General features: G+C 38.4%; 3 protein-coding genes across 6 annotated transcripts in view; 1 reads left to right on the forward strand and 2 right to left on the reverse strand.

Annotated features, from left to right (window-relative positions):
* pacsin1a (protein kinase C and casein kinase substrate in neurons 1a) overlaps positions 1–439 on the reverse strand; it is a 52,165-nt gene extending 51,726 nt beyond the window's left edge. Inside the window, exon 1 of the mRNA XM_028453018.1 lies at positions 247–439. The gene's annotated coding sequence lies outside the window, so the exon portion shown is untranslated. The remainder of the gene's footprint in view (positions 1–246) is intronic.
* A 1,760-nt stretch (positions 440–2,199) lies between these two features.
* smim29 (small integral membrane protein 29) lies at positions 2,200–7,905 on the forward strand. Its single transcript, XM_028453301.1, has 5 exons — positions 2,200–2,231; positions 3,027–3,135; positions 4,616–4,641; positions 4,726–4,831; positions 7,008–7,905. The coding sequence occupies exons 2-5, from the start codon at positions 3,028–3,030 to the stop codon at positions 7,071–7,073; spliced, it is 306 nt and encodes a 101-aa protein (XP_028309102.1). The 5' UTR covers positions 2,200–2,231; position 3,027; the 3' UTR covers positions 7,074–7,905.
* A 486-nt stretch (positions 7,906–8,391) lies between these two features.
* Positions 8,392–14,127, reverse strand: hmga1a (high mobility group AT-hook 1a). 4 transcript variants are annotated; one of them, XM_028454071.1, is made up of 5 exons: positions 13,995–14,127; positions 13,030–13,134; positions 12,180–12,257; positions 11,281–11,334; positions 8,392–10,337 (listed from the first exon to the last, which is right to left on the reverse strand). In XM_028454071.1, the coding sequence occupies exons 2-5, from the start codon at positions 13,111–13,113 to the stop codon at positions 10,275–10,277; spliced, it is 279 nt and encodes a 92-aa protein (XP_028309872.1). In that variant the 5' UTR covers positions 13,114–13,134; positions 13,995–14,127; the 3' UTR covers positions 8,392–10,274. The 4 variants fall into 4 exon arrangements, with proteins under 4 accessions (XP_028309872.1, XP_028309870.1, XP_028309871.1 ...); XM_028454069.1 differs by lacking the exons at positions 8,392–10,337; positions 11,281–11,334; positions 13,995–14,127 and adding exons at positions 11,361–11,887; positions 13,749–13,864; XM_028454070.1 differs by lacking the exons at positions 8,392–10,337; positions 11,281–11,334; positions 13,995–14,127 and adding exons at positions 11,361–11,887; positions 13,753–13,834.
* Positions 14,128–18,725: the final 4,598 nt, after the last annotated feature.

The following is an 18,725-nucleotide window of genomic DNA, read 5'->3' on the forward strand; positions in this document are numbered from 1 at the left end:
ATGATGGAGAAAAAAAGAAGAAGAAAAAAAAAATAAAATAAAATCAAGGTGATGCCCAATCGTATGTTCTGCAATAACTGCCGCACATCATGTAAAAATGACGCATGCATAATTCAAACTGGCTCAAGATGAAGCAATTACTGCAGTAGAGATCATCCAAAACAAGGTGGATGGATGGCTTCATCGCTCTGCACATATATAAAAAAACAGGAGGGATGCATTACCGAATCAGCCATTCAGACTTACCAGAGAGGCTTCTACTGCTGCTGCTGCTGCTGCTGAGGATGATGATGCTGATGCTGAGGTACGCTACCACCCAACAGCCTTGCTGCCAATGATAAAGTATTTCCCCTTTGCAATGACAGAAGGTGACCCCAGGCTCTCTCTCTCTGCAAGACAGACCGCATCCAATCCACCAGATCACGATGCACGCAGTGTGGGGGAGCTCCACAGCACGTAAGGGAGGGGGGGGGGGGGGGGGGGGAGTATTCTCTTCAATGGACACCAACACAGGATCTCGTAGGGAAGATCATAAGAAAAACAAAAATGTTTCAAATGCGACCATTTTTAAAGAAATAAATTAATAAATTATGCATATTTTGTTATTCAAATACTTAAATAAAATAAGTATATGCGACTGATGTTTTGTCATTGTTATTGTTGGGTTTTTTAATGGTTTTTTCTTCTTCTTCTTAGGTTAGATGTGCAATAAACCAAGAGGAGAGCCCCACACGATTCAGCCAATGGGGAGACAGGATGGAGGAAAGTGGGAGTTACCTGTTTCATAAAAGCCACGCCCACAATGATCTTGCACCGCATGGAGGGGGATGGAGTGTTGTTGTCCTTTAGAATGATGACGTACATGACTACAGACCCACATCCATCCATCCATCCATCCATCCATCCATCCATCCATCCATCCATCCATCCATCCATCCATCCACTGTAAAAAACAAACAAACAAACAAACAAACAACAAAAACAACAGCCATTATTGAAATAATAGATTGATAATTTTTTTCATTTTCATCTCTGCCTTATAACATTTTCCTCAAACCAGTGGAGGAAAGCAATGTCAAATAAAAATAATAATATAAATAAAATTATTTAATTAATATTAAATTAAATTAAAACAATAAAATTAAAATAAAGTAAATAAAATAAGAAATAAATAAAAAACATAAAAAGCAATGAGCTTTTATGATGGGATAGATAAACATTTTTCCCCCATCTAAACAAACTAGCTCTCCACAGTGCTTTACTTAAATTACTTAAATACTCAAATAAACCAAATCCAGATGGACCTTTAATACTAATCCCATCTTCTATTTTTCATGTTTTACTGAGATTTTCTTCTTCTCTCTCTCTTTCTCTCTCTTTGATTGACTTGATTTTACTATTTTATCCTCACAGGGGTTAAATCTGGTTTAGTGACCTCCCTGTGTTTCTTCTCTTACCATAGAGCTAACTGGCTTTAACTTTCAGAGGATAATTTAATTATTGTGATTGACAGGAGCTGACAGATAAAGTCATCATAAAATGCATGGTAAAAAAACAAAAAAACAAAAGAAAGAAGTAAGAGTGTGGAGGCTGGAAATCAGATTACGCCTCAGTGAAATTAAATGTTTTAGTGACATCTACTGGAGAGCGACATTATACCAAAACCATGGAGGAACGAAGAATAATTTAATGGAACAATGAAGAAAAAATGTGTTCATATTATTCCACATCATAAGTTGTACAATATATGTATTAATTTCATATTTTAATAAAACATTACATTCTGGCTACATTTGGCTACTTGTTGATTAAAACATTTTTCAAAAATTGTGAACTGTATGTTTTTAATCCCCCCTTTCATACTGAATTGAAAAGTATTCAACTTTATAACAAACTGCACACCTTTTTTTTTAAGTAAATAGTAAAACAAAAACAAAAAAACTACACGTAATGACATATGAGCCTCGATAACCGGAAAAAGTAAAATTACCTCTCAAAATACATTTGTACTTTGGTTAGTAAAAGTAATATTCAATATTTACAATTAGCAATAGCCCATAGAAATCTGTTTTCTGTTTTGTGCTTTGACTTTTATGCAGGGCGTTTTTTATTTTTTGCTTGGTTCTATCCCTTTATTTTGAAAGTTCCCAACAGGAAACGCTATTGTTTTCACGGAAGTGTCGTCTCTCAGTCTGACTATTGGGTCTGAGGAAAAGCTTGGCGATTTTACAGTGAGTGACGTTTTCATAATAATATTGAAAATGCGTCATTAGAAGTTGTATTATACTCTATTATCGTACCGCTTGTTCATACAGAAGTGTACTTTATGTACACTCACGTGATGAGCCAGCGATGATGCTAAGACGGTGTTATGATTCAACTGGAGACCATTTCATTAGGTGACGTTATTTATAGTTTAACATGACAAAGGATTGTTAAACGTCCCATTGTAATGTGCTTTTAGTTTATGTTATGTTGATTTAATTTTGAGGTTAACGTTTAATGTAAATAGTTTAGGAACCTGAAAGCTATCGTTACAGCGGAAATGAAGGCGGAAGTTGGTTACCAGGTAAAATGGTCACCAGTTCAACCATAACAAATATCGTTCGACAGATTATCAAATGTATGTGCTTAGCTCAAAACGCAGTCATAAATTACAGTGAAAAGCTTCGGTCCAAAGAAGAAAGAACATGACAAGCTAACAACAGTGCCTGCTAATAAATGACAGGATAGTTTCATTTTAACACTTTGTGTTGGTGCAGTTTGTTTTACATGTGTCAGTGTAATCGTACCACGTCTTTAGAGTGTTTCTCTCTGTTTGTAGTTGGTTTGCTGGCGTGTTTCCTTGCAGATTTGTGCGCTTATTATGCAGGTCAGCGAAACCATGTGCCAGTCACATGAACACCACCGAGGAAGAGGGAGGAGGAGTGTTCCACTGGATCCTGTCTACTGAGGGAGGAAGAGGGGGTCTGCTAATTCCCTTTACATTAAAATCTCCTTTCACATCGTTAACCCTGGACGTTTAGGATGAACAGCACCACCCACCCCCCTCCTCCTGAGATACATGGGAATGTGGCTGGTTATGTGCTGATCCCCTTTTTCCTCATCACTGTCTTTGGAGTAGCTGCTGCTGTGGTGAGTTCATCACTAAATGTCACTGGTAATAATAAGCACTGCTGTTCACACGCTAAATATTTCAAGCAAAGTTTCTAGTGATTATTGCACAAGTAAGCCATCTGTAAAGTCTTGCTACTGGCACATTAAAATAACCTTTTTTTGATTTTAGAGATTAGGGTATTATCGGCCGATATTAGCCATAAAATAGTTAGGGGTGTGCATTGCCATGAATCTGATGATACGATACTCGATTTGCATGTCACAATACAATAAATTCCGATGCTAAACAATATGATATACATTGCGATATCAATAATTACAAATTTCACCTTTTTACAAGTACAAAATGGTATGAAATACATTTCTTTTTTATTTAACTTGCGAGAACAAGTAAATGGACCAATATCAAAAACAAGTCAAATTAAATGTTCCAAAAAGGTTCATTTTTGCTTCTAAAACAGATTCTGATTCTGATAAGTTCTTAAAAATTGAGGAGTGAGGTAGTTTAACAAGGTCTGATGTGGTTCACTGACACCTAGTGACCAGAAGTTTACGTGCTATGCACATGTTATGCTGCGTTCACTCCGGACGCTTTTCGGGCGTCAAAATTGCTCCTAACGTCCCTAGTTGGATGCTTGTGCTCATTGAATCAGATGCTTGTGACCCGTGGTGACAAACGTCCAAACAAGTTGGGAAGAGAGCGCATTTTGGGGAGGGGCTTCTCTGTTTGTTTAAATAACTTATCTAATCCTCCTCTAAGCAAGGTCCTTTCTATTCCTGTCTCGATAGTAATAATCCGCTGGGTCATGCAGCTCGGGGCGAGCACAGCACAGCATAGTTGTGTTGGCTTCCTGTTGTCATCCGCGTCCTACAGTCCTGTCACGAACTGTCACTACGTCACTGTTGGAGAACGCTCCTGATTGGTCGACGCGCTGCGATTCCAGCCTAAAGTTCAACAATCCCAACTGCTGCGTTGGAGACACGGGACGTGCATTAAAAGCTTGAAATCTCCAAACGCGCTGCGCGAAAAGCTTCAAAACGCGCCGCACAGGTGGCGCTGCGAGATCCCTTGACGGTCCTAGAAGCGCGTCCACCATATATTGTGTGTAAACCTGACGCTTTCGACGCGTTTGGATTGATACAATAATCGCGCTGTGAAATATTGCGATATATCGCCGAATCAATTTTTTCTTACACTTTTACTATAAAATGTGATATCGAATTTTGGTATGCGACAATATCGGCATATCGGTTAAAATGCTAATATCGAACAATCTTTAATGACTATGATGTCAGGAATTTTGACTATTTGTCAAAAAATAGTCCTGGGAAATGCTAAAAGATGTTTTTGTGCTTTTTCACATTTAGATAAATAAGATTAATCTAGTTAACTTCTATTATCTATATGATTATGAATTCATTCTAAAACCCTTTGATCAGCTTGTTTTGGAGACGTATGACATAACATGCCTAATGGAATGTGGATGTTTTATTTCAGGTGTTGTATATTCGTAAAAAAAGAAGGTAAGACTTTTTTATTTCTGTGCACTCAATGTGAATTTGTGATTCACTAAACTAAAGCTTTCGTCACCATTTGGTCTATCCCAGGATGGACAGACTTCGTCACCAGCTTCTCCCAGTGTACACGTACGACCCCTCAGAGGAGCTCAATGAAGTTGAGCAGGAAATGTTGTGGGGAGAAGAGGACACGCAGGTACGAAACCCTGACTTTCCCATGAATATAGATGATGGCTCTATATTACTGCTCAACCCTTTTCCCCCAATTCTTCATTAACTAGACATTTTGTATTTTGTCCAACAGCTGCAAATCGCTTATCAATGTAAAACCAACTTCCGTGTTTCAGTTTTGTTGCTACACATGCTTTAGATTTGTAACACTTCCTCCAATCGGTTTTTCATTTCCTGTTTTTTGGAATAAAATACTACCCCAGAAAACCATCATTGTAGAGAAATGGGAGCTGGTAAAGGGTCATTGGAAGGCCATGATAGGAAATTACTGTAATTTACACTGTTATCCCTTGGGGCGACCGTGGCTCAGGTGGTAGTGGGTCGTCTTCTGATCGAGAGGTTGGGGGTTCCATCCCAGTACCTGACTATGTGTCGAAGTGCCCTTGGGCAAGACACTGAACCCTAAGTTGCTCCCAGTGGTCGACTAGCGCCTTGCATGGCAGTCCTGTCCCACTGGTGTGTGAATGTGAGAGTGATTGGGTGAATGAGCTGATATGTAAAGCGCTTTGAGACTGCTTCAGTGTGGGGATAAAGCGCTATGTAAAATCAAGTCCATTTACCATTTACCATTTGAAATATTTATTATTAGGAAAAAAGAAGATATACTGTATATGAAAGGGAATTCATGCTACTGCTATACCATTTTTCATAGATAGGAATAGATCTTCAACATAGAAATATAGAATTTGAATCCAAGAGATTATAGTCTAATTCTACAACTAATAATTATGAGGGTAATAATAGCTGTTTTGACCTTTTAATGCTTCACAAGGGAAAAACAATTTGAAAAAGTTTGTATCCAAACACAGGCAGAAACATTGATTTGTCCAGACAAGATGACGTAATTAGTAAGCTTAGTCATGATGCAATTGTTTCAACAGATGAATAGTTTTTTTTTTTTAAACGTGATTGATTTTTGTGTCCATTTCAGAGATACAAAGGTAAATATTCATTGAGAAGGCCATTTGTTTTAATCCAATACAAAAGGGTTTTTTATCAGGTTCAGGGCAGACAAGGCCAGTTGCTTCACACAAATAAATCTTGTTTATCGAGCCACACCTTTTTTTTTTTTTTTATAGCAGTGGCCTTGGCCCCCATTCAGTTTCACTCAACTGGGCTAGACCTGAAATATTCAAACATTTTTTTTCCCAAGAAAACTGTTTTAAATTCAACATTTTTGTGGCGTAATTTTAACACTTCACTGTGCTCACGAGTGTATATTAATTATTTATAGTTGTGAAACGTGTGAAATGTTCAGTTTTGCCCAATTTAGTGTTTTCCGTACATTTTCCACTGAGCCAAATCGTATAGTGGGCCCCTGGCCCTTGAGTTTGACACTTACGTTTTAATTCAATTCAACTTCATTTGTATCGTGCAATTTACAACAAAGACAAAACCCAACAAGACCCACATGAATCTTTCAACAACAATTTATAATTTAATTATTTGGTATTTCTCTGTCATGTTCTCTTTCTCCTGCGGGCTGAAAAGGATAATCTGAAGGGCCACACTTGGGCCCCGGGCCTTGAGTTTGACACATGCTTTAGAGCATGTGATTTTGCCTGCAGGTGAAAGTTCAAAATGACTGAGAAAACATGAATCATTGTGAAATGATCAAATAATTCAGTTGCAGATACTGTTTCTAAGCCTCTCCAAATACAAATTCTATAAAATTCCACTGTCTTTGCCTGGGCTCAGTTTTCCTATGCTTATATCACATGATAGCAGTCATTTTTAATTGTAAATTGTTGGAAGAACAATCCAAAATTGTGCAATAAAAAAAGAAATGGAATTTTTCAACAAAGTTACTCCAAATTAAAAAAAAAAGTTGAAATGATTAACTTTTCTGTCTATAACCTGCAGCCATCTTGAACTACAATCACACCCGTGTTTTAGACAGTTGTAGCAATCGACCTCTGCTAACAGTCATTAAGGGATTCCTTGTACTAAAGTACAAGGAATTTTACTAATTAAAATACTTGTAACAACACTAAGGACTAAGTAACAAAATGATAAATTAACATCACCCTTTGGTATAATGATACATCTCAGGAATAGTGATATTGGACAGCTGTGTCACAGTTTCACTTGTATTTCTTGGTGGGAAACCTCAACTTTTCTTTCCCTTTCTTTATCTTTAGATTGTTCAGGGTTGGGCGAGAAGTTACCAACATCGGCCTCTACTGGCTAAAGATGTGACTGCATGAAAGCTGCTGTACATGGACGTTGAATTCAACCTGTTGATTTGATCTCTACATAAATCAACAAGCATCCTGCACTGAGACATTGATCAGCTGTGAAGCTCAGTTTGTCCGACGTCGTGCCTAACAGACAACACTGTCAACTTATTTATTGAACTTTGCTGGATTCTACATTTACCTGAGTGAAATTGATAACGTTGGGTTTACTCACACTGCAGCTGTATGTTACATGTGGTTAACAGTCGTCTTCCTGTGGGATGTTAAAGGCATTCGTACCCAATGGTGAGACTGACCAACATGTAGAATTACACTTATCTCTCTGGATTCCAGGTGGTTTTTCTGGCCTGAGGTGAATAAAGCTGAACAATCAGTCAATTACAATCAATCTTTTGTTTTCATTCTATAATTCAAATGTTTACTAAGCTTTAGATTTTCTGAAATCATTTCTATAATTGCATTTTGTGCTTTTTAGCCAAACACTGACTAATAAATTATATACCAGAGATGTGAATAGTTTCTGCATTGCTCTTTTTCCCTAAATGAGTTGTGACTAGCACCCAAAACATGTCCGGTCTGCAAATATACCTCCGTCATAAGAATCTGCTTCATGCCAAAGCTCTGACTGGACCAACTCTTTAGGACGTTTTGTTTTCTGTGAATGTTTAAAGACAAATATCACTGGATTGTGACTGTTTCATCCAATGAGTAAATATTGCTAAAAGCTGTTGAACTAGAGACAATATTTCAGGTTATTGTCTAAGAACTTCACTGCACTGTAATAGACTTGTGGTTTGACCTGAGTCATGGAGAATTTAAATAAAAACAATACTTTAACTCAGTTTTGTCATTTTCAATTTCTCCTTTAACTTCTAGACCTAGGCAATAAATTCAGAGTCAAGATATACTGAGCTTTCCATTTTGGCGATATTGAAAATTACGTTGCCCATAATGAGTTATTATATAGCTTATTCTGTGTTAAAATACTTGTTTTAGGAGTTGCTGCTTGACTAGTTTTTAGAAAAACATGAAAAATAGATTACAGCATGCGTCCCAACTCAAAATGTCCCCTAAATGAGCCACACTACAAAACTCACTCACACATGCTGTCCTGCACAGGAGAGAAAGCCAAAAGTGGCACGTATTGGCCACTGTTTGTTAATAAATATTGCATAAGCAAAATTAACCCAGAAATATCATTAAGACTTTGAGTTAAAAATACAGATTTATATCACCCATTTGTAGGAAGAAATAAAAAAAAAAAAAAAAAGATTAATTTTGGTTTACATCGCTTTCCCATCTAAAAAAAAAATGACAGTAAGTGATAAAAATGACAAAGAACTCTTTTATTGACCATTTCTGATACAAATTGTAGTAGGGCACCATAGAAATATAGACATTGTACATTTATATACGGTGTACATTAAAAAGAATAATTCCACCCTAATTCGATTTATGGTGTATACAAAAATCAACAGATGTTATGTTGGTATGGAAATGACATGTACATAGAGGTGGAAGTGGGAGGAGTGCCCAGTCTAATCACAACACAAACATTATTGTCCATGAAAATCTGAACCGACATTTCAGTGCACCAGAAGAAAATCATCAAAACAAAAAAAAAAAAAAAAAAAAAAAAAAAAAAACACTTCCTAATCTACCACAGTCAGTGAACACAGTCGTCAAGTTGACAGGTCTCCCTGACACGTTTCACACTAATTCCCCCCACGCCCGAAAAAACTAAAAAAAATACCCCAACCTGTCTGTGAGCTCTGGATATGAACGAGCCAAGGCGTGTTGTGCATGTACAATCACACTTGACATAAAGATACCATTACAGTCAGAATGAAAACAAAAAGTACATTTAACTTTGTAGAACTTTCCAACTCATGCCTAAGGTTACATTTGAAAACAGGAAACCAATTCAACGAAATCGCACATTAAAAGTAAGCAGTTGAGGTATGAATTTCCAGGTCTTGTCACGCCTGTTTTGCAGTTTTCCGGGTTTCGCAACTGAGGTTGTAGCAGCTTAGGTGTACAAGGGGGGAAACCCATTTAAATGGACTGCAACTGAGTTCCCTGACAATTATTTTTTCTGCAGCAGACAGGTTAAGACCAAAAAAAACATTGAAGACAAATAATCCGTTTAGTTTTGTACTACATGTTAACAAAAGGCAGTAGAAGATGCGGCGAGATCTTAAAAATGGAATGAAGAAAAAAAAAAAAGCTGTTGGAGAGCCACCCACTATCCACTGACGGATCACTTTTGTCTTATGAATGATTGAGTGAGCGCGCAGAAGAACGTCTGATTCCCACAAAGAAGATTATGAAGCTGATGCAACAGCGTTCTGTAAAAGCTCCCTGAAAAAACATCACCGTAAATCTATCAGCCTAAAACGCTATTCTTAAAAACACATGACATACCAAGTTCAAACAGAAAGCAGCACACTCATCTCATTAAACAGTATGCAACCTGAAGAAACAGTAAAGTGAGATTCTGAGAACTAACAATACGTGCCAAGGACTGGGGGGGGGGGGGGGGGAAGAATCGGAGGCTGAGAAGAAGAAGAAGCATCACTAAGAGTTAACTAAGCCGCCCTGAAAGGGAAGGGAGGAGAAGATGAGTCGGCTCTAAACAGGAGTGGGAATGGCTAATAAATCAGTTAGACGCAGATTCTCATTCGAAAGCTGAAGCTCAACTCCATCTAGTATACAATGCAAAGGATTGGTTAACCACTTCACACAAACACACCGATAAAAGAAAAACAACCCAGCAAGTATAAGGTAAAACTTTTGTCCAGTACAAACTTGGAGAAAAACTAATATGCCCTACCATCTCAGATGTGTGTACAACCAATAAGTAAGCAGAGAGAATGCCTCTGGGGAGGGAAACAGACTCATGTGTCCAGGCTCTGAGGAGCACTCTTTGTCCAGTATAAAAGACTTATGATAACGGAACGGGTGTCGAGGGGCTGTTTGTTACCATTTTACTTATTTCTTATAGATGGGTTCTTGAGCATGTCCACCTGTCTATCCAGTGCTGTATCATGGTATATGTACTGCGTTAGCCCTCGTTCGATGCGGGAGGACTGGTTGGCTTTTTATCGTGAACAGTGGTCATGTGGTGGTGGTGGCACTGGTGTTGGAGATGCAGCCCAGTTCTGTTAACAGTAAGTCAATATGTTGAGTGAGGTAGCATGCGTTGTGGATTTACTGTTCCTCTTCTTCCTCCTCCTCCTCAGAGGATTCCTGGGCCGGCTTCTCTTCCTTCTCCTGAAAAGAAATGCAACGTTTGAATACAGATGCCTCTGGAGCACCGTCGCTGCTGCGCTGATGAGTCATGCCCAAACATCCCTGCTTTCACTTTTTTTTTTAAAAAACCTCCAAGCACTTGCATGAAGAAGAAAAAAAAAAAAAAAAACAAAAAACATATTGTTGTTATAAATCTCCTTGATAAACCACTATGGCATGAAGAACACCCAAGGGATGGGTGAGCCATCTGTGGTGGAGGAAGAAAAAAAAGTGACTCATAACAGAAGTGAGTCACAATGAGACATCCTGCTTTATGCACGCTTGTCTCTTCCATTTTTCTGCAGCTCGATGTCTTCATTCATGAAAAGGCACGACTGCAAAAAGGCCAACTGTCGTTTTATACTCTAATCATCTGCATACCTTTGAGTAGACGCAAACCTCCTATTAATACAGCTTGCTAACAGATCATCATTTCCTTCTTGATAAAAGACCTGCTGTGTGATAGGCCTGGGAAATGTTTTGAGTTTCCCAATTTAATGATATAAAAAAAATTGAAATATTTCGTATTTTATAGCTTATTTTGTATTAAACTCTTTTTAAGAGTCACTTCGTTCTTTACTTCTAAGCACAGCGTGAAAATTTTGTAAATAAATGAGCCTGTGTGGCATTTTTCATCAGCAAATTTAACCAAGAATTGTCTTTCTGGTAAGACTGAGTTAAAAATATTGAGACTTATATTATAAGTAGCCATTTTGAGGAAAAAAAAAATTTTGAGATGTGAGTTTTAGTCCATATCACTCAGCCCCAGTGGTTGCCAAATACTTTTTTTACCCCACTGTACATGCATTGTTTGTAACTGACAGATGTTAATGTTTCTCCGTTAAGTCTGATTTAAATTTTTTTATTCTGCGACTAAATACATAGCTTAATTTAAATGAGCTCAAGAAACAAAATAACATCCGACCTCCTTCTTGGGCCTTCCTCTGCGCTTTCCTGCTGCTGCCGGGGCCGATGCCTTCTGCAAAAACAAGAGGAAAACATCAGCTGGGATCAAAAATTAGTTCTGGAATTTGAACAGTAGCTGTGCGTAGAATGGCCTTGAGTCTGAGTAACAATCCTTTAATACAAACAAACCACCACCATCTCCACTCAGGGTGTGTAGTCACTCGCCAGCAGATGGCGGTGTTGTCAAATGCTACAAAGGAATTGAGGAGGGGGGCAATGGGTTCATTGGCTATTATCTGGAAGGCCAGCAGGAACTGCACACAGTGCACTCCAGTTCGCCGGCCACCTGGTCTAAAGCTCAGAGACAGCTGGTGAAAGCGAACAGTATCCCTCCACCGCTCACTGCTAGCCTCCGTAGCCACACCATGCACGCTCATCTATATCCTGTCTTTCCCCATACATAACTGCAGAGCTGCTGTGGGGAGAGAAATTGGTTGTTGCTATGGAGATGGTGGGCAGAGAAGAACTAGGGCTGTGTGTGCTTGTTTGGGTGGGGGCGGAGGGGTGCTTAGTGTCAGCTTGGAAACCAGTCTTGCGGCCTTTGCACCTGCACCGAGCATGACAGGCTGCAGGAATGGGAGCGCAAGCATCATTTTAATATTTAATTTTTCAAGATAAAATAGCTAAATTGCTATCAATAAATCCTGCATGAAATGGATAAACTTAGAAGCTGAATGCATTCAACTTACACAACTTACACACTCACTTACACACTTACACACTCACACATATGCATATGTGTGTATCCATAAAATGAAGAGTCCGTCCTTAAGACTACTCTACTGTAAAGTGCCTTGAGATACCATTGGTTATGATTTGGCGCTATACAAATAAAGATTGATTGATGATTGAACTTACTTTGCCCTTGGTGGTGGTCTTGGTGCTGCCCTTTGGTCGTCCTCGGGGTCTCTTTGGAGTGGGAGATCCACTTGGCTCCTACAATTCAGAAAAAGAAAAATCATCATCAATCACATGTATATAAAAAAAAGGCTTGAATGTAAAAATCTTTAAAATATTGGAACTACACTGAATGCACACAAAGATTGATTTTTGTTGCAGTGACATTGACGTGCACATCACAAGCTCTGGTTGGACTATTACGTCCCATAAAGGGGGAAATTAAGCAATGAGCCTTGTGCTATTGATGGCTGGCCAAGTGCTTTGTGTCATGGCTGCCACCTCTTTGGTTGCATTTCTAACATGTCTGCAACAACTACAGCCTCGTGGCAACTGAGCAATAAAAAAATAAAAAAAAAAGGCAAAACACATCAGACAGTGTGACAGATAAACGAGGCTGCTGCAGCTTTGACACAACTATGTCATCCATTACATGAGAGTGTGTGAGTCAGAGTGTGTGTGTGTGTGTGTGTGTGTGTGTGTGTGTGTGTATGAGATGGTGGGGTTGTAAACCGGTTTAACGGTGTTGCATTACAAACCTGTGCAGGAAGCTTTGACTCCTAAACTCACACTGTAACAGTGAGATTAAATAAATATTCCTTGATGATATCCGATATGTACACATGGACAGGCTGCATGCATAATGTGTAGCTGAGCAGATGGATGGATATTTGGTTGACCGGCGTCCACCCCTGTCATTACTAATCATGCTGAGGTAAAGTTGTCACTGCAACCTAACTTGATCTGTGCAGCGCGCCCATCCCCGACAAAATACACCCCCCCCCCCCTTCCCCATGTCAGGGTTTATTACCTGGGGCTGCTTGCGGGGTCTTCCACGCCCACGCTTCTCTGTCGCCTCCTTCTCCTTAGTAGAGACTGTCCCCTTGTCGCTCATGCTTGCTTCTGCTCTTCAAACCTGGAAAGAGAACACACACACACAGACACAAGCTTGAAAAATGATCGTAACCTCATTGACCGCAGCTGAATGGCCTCACCACCACCGACACGGTTTAAACATTAATCCGCGCTGCTATTCAGCTCTATTTTAAGCCCGATTCTCTCTCACACGCGCACAAAACAGCACCACATGCACAATAGTTTAAATCGAGGTTGAGCAGTAGGGTGCTATTAGGGCTTCTGATGTTTTAAAGTGCAGCTAAGTAGACAGAAAACGCCGAAACATGCGCTTCCGCCCGCCATGACCGCGCCGCGGAGGCTAGCGAGGCCCGGCGTGCCGAGCTTGTTGTGGCCTGCTTTAACTGCCTTTCCACGGCTTCTACAGCCACCAAACGATACAAACGTCCACAGATGTTAACCAACGTGTTCAAATCCTACCACATAACCCGGACTGTAAAGCACTAAAGACATGTTTTCATTGAATGCTAGCACAGAGCGAAGCTACTAGCTAAGAAAGCCCGGGTCACGGCAACAAAAGACTGGGGCTTCACATTCATCAAAGCATGCTCCCGCCTGAACATAAAGAGCAATAAAACACTAAACCAGCCATTTTCAAACGGTTTCCTCGCTTACCTACGCGTTAAAGCTTGGCTATAAATGCACGGCTAAAGCCTAGCTGGCTTTACCCGGTTAAACCGCCTCGCACTGATCACACAAGGCTACAACAGCTTTTACAGCTTTTATTCGTCAGATAACGCACATCCCGCCCCTTTAAAAAAATAAAAATAAATAAAAAAATCACAACTCATCTCAATGTCTAATAAATACCAAAATATTTCAAAAGGCATCGCGTTAAAGATGTAGTTTTTTAATATTTACCGAATGAATGGGGAAGAGTATCCGAGCCTCGTCCAATAAATAGCACGTGTGCGCGTCCTCTGCTGCAGATAAAGGAAAAAGGCGCCAGCCAGGAGGAGTTTAGAGCGATTTAAAGAGCCGCCCTCACGGGAGCGGAGACACTGCAGGGCGGAGATATGATAAACAGTACAAGCCCAACCCACCCTCCCCCCACTCTCCTCATTGGATCCATTCAATTTGCAAGGTTTCATCTGAAAAACAGCGCCAAAAGTGATGCGTAAATCTAGGGGATGAAGCCATTTTACGCACGAACCAAGTCAGTAGATTGAAAGTAAACGCGATTGGAAATAGTGTGCGTGTGTGAAACAAAGTAAACGTGAACTGTGACCTCCCCCAACGTGAGCACGTCCTGTCTTTATGCTCAGATTATTGTGGGTACATACCGTACAAAGACAGGTTTTTTTCATCCTTTGTTTAGATTTTTTTCCCCTTGCAGTTTGAAAAAAAAAAAAACGTGTCTCATAATGATCATGCCACAGCCATGGACCCCAGCCTTCTTTGTCTTGTGTATCCCATGTGAATCCTTATTCATTGTCTTTTCATATGTCTCTTCAACTTTATGCAATATTTAGGAACAAACCATCTTTACAAAACATATGTGAATTTTTTTTTTATTTGTCCAGATTTACAGCAATATTTGTGAGGATTATGTCTCATAGAAATATAATGTCAATGTTAAATCTGCGTTTTACTTTTAAATATAAATGTTAAATCTAAATGTTAAAGGTAAATGTTAAATCTCAATCTAAATCTTAAATCTTAAATCTTAAATCTACATGTTAAATGTTAATTCTTAACTGTGAATTTGCACATTAGCTAAATATTTAGTTTCACCTGTGACATTTAGATTTAACATTTAAATTTAAATGTAACATTTATATTTAATATTTAGCTTTTGGATTTAGATTTAATATTGACATTATATTTTAATGAGAATTTTTTTTTCACAAATTTCACAAATATTGTGAACATTTTAAATCTGGTCAAAAGTAACAAAAAATTCACATAATTGTTAAAGGTTGCAAAAAGTTGCTGTTTATTTTAGCATGCGCAACTTTACAATCGGTGCTCCATACTCTTAATTATACCAGTAGTTGCTTTGTATACATTATCATTTTTTTAGCAAAATATACAGAAATCTTTCCTATATTTTTGGATAAATCAAAAATAAAGCCGAAAAGTAGAGATTAAAGTTAAAGTTTCAAAAATCAACCCAAAATACAATATCGTGATAAAAGTCAAATGTTTGCTAATAAAGTAAAATTTACAGAAGCTGACCAAAGCCACAATCCACATACTCCGAAAAATGTGCTCACATGCTCTTCGGGGGAACAGGAAATACCCAGAAGAGAGAAAGTAAAAACATATTGCATGTGGAAGCTTATTGTAAGGTAACGTTTAAATGTAAGAAATAAAATAACCAAATCCCTCAACCAAAAATAAATAAAATAAACTTTTAAATGGTTTTAAAACTATTATTTTCTTTTTAAATACATTTTTATCTTGTTTCAGTATTGGAAAGGAAGGGATTCATGTATAGAGGGATGTGTAGCCATTTTGGTGGTACCTGGAGGTAAACATTACATGTTGGAGGCACTCGGAGACAAACACTGCGATGGATAAACCACAGAAAAGCTCCTCAAAATCCATTATAGATGCAAAGGCATACAGGTAAGGACTTGGTCTGCAGAAAAGGGCATGATATTTGAAAAAGTTTGGCTTTATTGGTGGTGCAGATCCATAAGAGTCGGCTCCCTTGTCTTGGATCAATGACGACCCGGAGAGTCTTCCGTCTATTCTGTATCCTGATATCGTCAACTACCTAGTTTTCTCACCAAGCTCATACATGGCGGAAGACCTTAAATCTTATAAAAGTTTGGCGGCCTATAACCAGATGGTGTGTGGATGGGTGAGGGCGATGCAGTATCAAGTCATCAACGACAGATGTGTTGTGAAGGCCAAAGTAAGTAATGCAATAACGGTAAAAAGTCAGACCTTTTACCTTGAATACAATGAGAAATACAGCACATTTTAGCTCTACATTTTATCAACGGTGTTGCTACTGTAGCAGGCTATTAAACGTGAATATATTAGGTCAATAATACCACATGCAGAAGATTGATATGAATTATATTATTATCATTACACTAGAAAAATTAGTTAAGCTATCAACAATTCACTTACGTGACAAGAAATGGGAAGAACAAATTTGGATGTTTTTCAGATTTTTGCCTCGTAGGCCCTGGTTTAGCTTCGCTAGCCACAAGCGCCTCCTTTCCTCTGATAACTTTTGACATTGTTCTCCCTGATTTTTGATAACTTTTGGCAGTCTATAAAACTTCAAATGTTTTTTACGGTCTGACCGATTGGTGCAGCGTTGATGACGCACCGTGAAAATCCTCTATGGGGGCGTGGGATTAAATCAATATGTACTTCTTCCCACTCCTTTTCTGAAATGTAGACTGAATTGCAAAATTGTGTTGAGAATCTTTCTGCTTTCTTTGTTTCTTATGATTTTCTGTTTACATGTTTGAAATAAATAAAAAAAATAAAATCCATTTTTGATTATAATTTTCTTTTTAATATTTTGATTTGATAAAAACTCACAAATCATCTATAGGTTGTTAACAAGAGAATGTGTTTCTAGTGGCTTATAGTAACAATTGGAGGCTTGCACAAGTATCCTTTTTAAAATATATATATAATGTAAATATGATTGACAATAAATATTTTTTTATTTTTTTTATTTTTTCCAAAAATGTAAAAAAAAAATTGTTGTGACAAGTGACCTTTAATTTGCATGGACACATGATCCTTGCTGAAGTGTTTGCTTTGTAATTGAAGAGAAGTAGATTTGATTCTGTGTAAAAACAAGTCCATGGAGTAAATTGTTGCAACTTGCTGGTAATCATGTTTATTCTGACATACGATGACTTTGCATGAGCATAGTTTTTGAAGCAACAAAATGGGATATATCTCAAGTTTTCAAATGACAAGATGTGATGTTAAAACCTTATCAAACCAAAAAATTGAAAGATAGGAATCCACAAGTTTCCCTGTAAGTTTGAAATAAGTTTAAATTACTTTCATGTTTTCCTATTAATTTAATAGACCATAATTGACAAGTTAATATTAGTAAGGCATATTTTGTCAGTCAAATCAAAGTATATATTATAAAAATAAATATGCTAATGTTTTAATACCAAAGAATCATCATGAGGGACGTCAAGTTGCTGAAACTTTTACAAAAAAATAATTTTTTGTGATGGTCATCCTTGTCTTGGCTAAAGAAGCGTCATCCGTCCAAAGTGGGACATTTAATTTCAGATAATTACTTGTTAACTAAAGCGATGCCATTAAAACTGTACCTTGTTTTTCACCGGTACAATACTATACTTGGACAACTGAAATGTTTGAAATTGAATATTTTCATCAAATCCAGCATTGATTACAAAGGGTAAAAACAAACGTAAGACATTTTGGAAACCCTCCACATCGTGCACTAATCACTGTTACATTCTACACATGGGTTTCTCATGTAAATGAAGTTCCCATCTGGAGTTGATGGAGCCTCTGCCACCCGACTGAAACAGATATCTGGTTGAAACAAGGCCCTCTGCATTCTTCACTTCTTCTAATCTTTCTGTTTCTTGAATCGTTATCCAAACAAACGTGATCAAATTACTCTCACGGTAAAAGCTTTGTCTTAAGCAGCGAGCGTGCAGACGTCAATACACTGTAGTTGCACGATGAGAAGAGTTGGAGTTTAGTTGAAAAGCGGGACTGCATGGGCCATGAATGGATAGGGCGCTTTTCTCAATGAGTCCAATGTTCTGCTCAGCATGTGCTTGCCTTGCATGCCACCCCCTTCCCTCCCAATTTCTCACTCTATTCACTTCCTTCCTCTCTATCTCCACAACTACTTCAGCCCCATCCCCCACACCCTCACACATCTCTGCCATACCCAACCCCAGTGTGTGCATGGAGAGCGGGAGAAGCCCACACACGCGCACACACACACACACACACACACACACACACACACTCCCCCTCCTCTGCCTGCATGTGTGTGTGTGTGGAAGGGGGTCTGTTTGTGGGGCTGTGTCTGAGGAATGTTGTCTTGTTCAACCACTGGCACCACCTGGAGACTGATGAGGGGACTGGATAGTAACTGAACAGTGCAAGACAAATGTTTGCTTTAGCAAGTTACCATGTGCCAAAACCCAATTGGATGAGATTTTTTACAGTGCTTGAAATAAAGTAAGCATTATTTAAAACATGTAATATAAAATATGATAGAGTTACATAAGCGCAGCTATATTCATAGATTTTTACTTCAACTGTGTAGTCTGGTTGTCCTGATACAACCTTTTCTTAGCCAATACAATATCGATATTGCAGTCCTGCATATTCAATTCAATTTAATTCAACTTTATTTGTATTGCACAATTTACAACAAAGTTATCTCAATGCACTTATCAAAATATAAAATTCATAATAAGAAAGAAAAAACCCATCAAGATCCATATAAACAAGCATTTAGGGACAGTGGGAAGAAACAACTCCCTTTTAACAGGAAGAAATCTCCATCAGAACCAGGTTCAGAGGTGGCAGCCATCTGCTTCAACTGGTTGGGGTTAGTGGACAGGAAGAGGAACAGAACAGGATAGAGAGATACAACATCAAAGTGTC

The sequence above is a fragment of the Gouania willdenowi genome, chromosome 7 (assembly GCF_900634775.1).
Source record: "Gouania willdenowi chromosome 7, fGouWil2.1, whole genome shotgun sequence".
NCBI lineage: Eukaryota > Metazoa > Chordata > Actinopteri > Blenniiformes > Gobiesocidae > Gouania > Gouania willdenowi.

Excerpts from the sequence above, each read along its gene's own strand:
- smim29 (XM_028453301.1), top strand. The coding sequence starts at position 3,028 with ATGAACAGCACCACCCACCCCCCTCCTCCTGAGATACATGGGAATGTG. Across the intron at positions 3,136-4,615 it reads TTGGAGTAGCTGCTGCTGTG|GTGTTGTATATTCGTAAAAA; the intron begins GTGAGTTCATCA and ends GTTTTATTTCAG. Across the intron at positions 4,642-4,725 it reads TATATTCGTAAAAAAAGAAG|GATGGACAGACTTCGTCACC; the intron begins GTAAGACTTTTT and ends GGTCTATCCCAG.
- hmga1a (XM_028454069.1), bottom strand. The coding sequence starts at position 13,113 with ATGAGCGACAAGGGGACAGTCTCTACTAAGGAGAAGGAGGCGACAGAG. Across the intron at positions 12,258-13,029 it reads GACCCCGCAAGCAGCCCCAG|GAGCCAAGTGGATCTCCCAC; the intron begins GTAATAAACCCT and ends TCTGAATTGTAG. Across the intron at positions 11,888-12,179 it reads AGACCACCACCAAGGGCAAA|CCTGTCATGCTCGGTGCAGG; the intron begins GTAAGTTCAATC and ends CCATTCCTGCAG.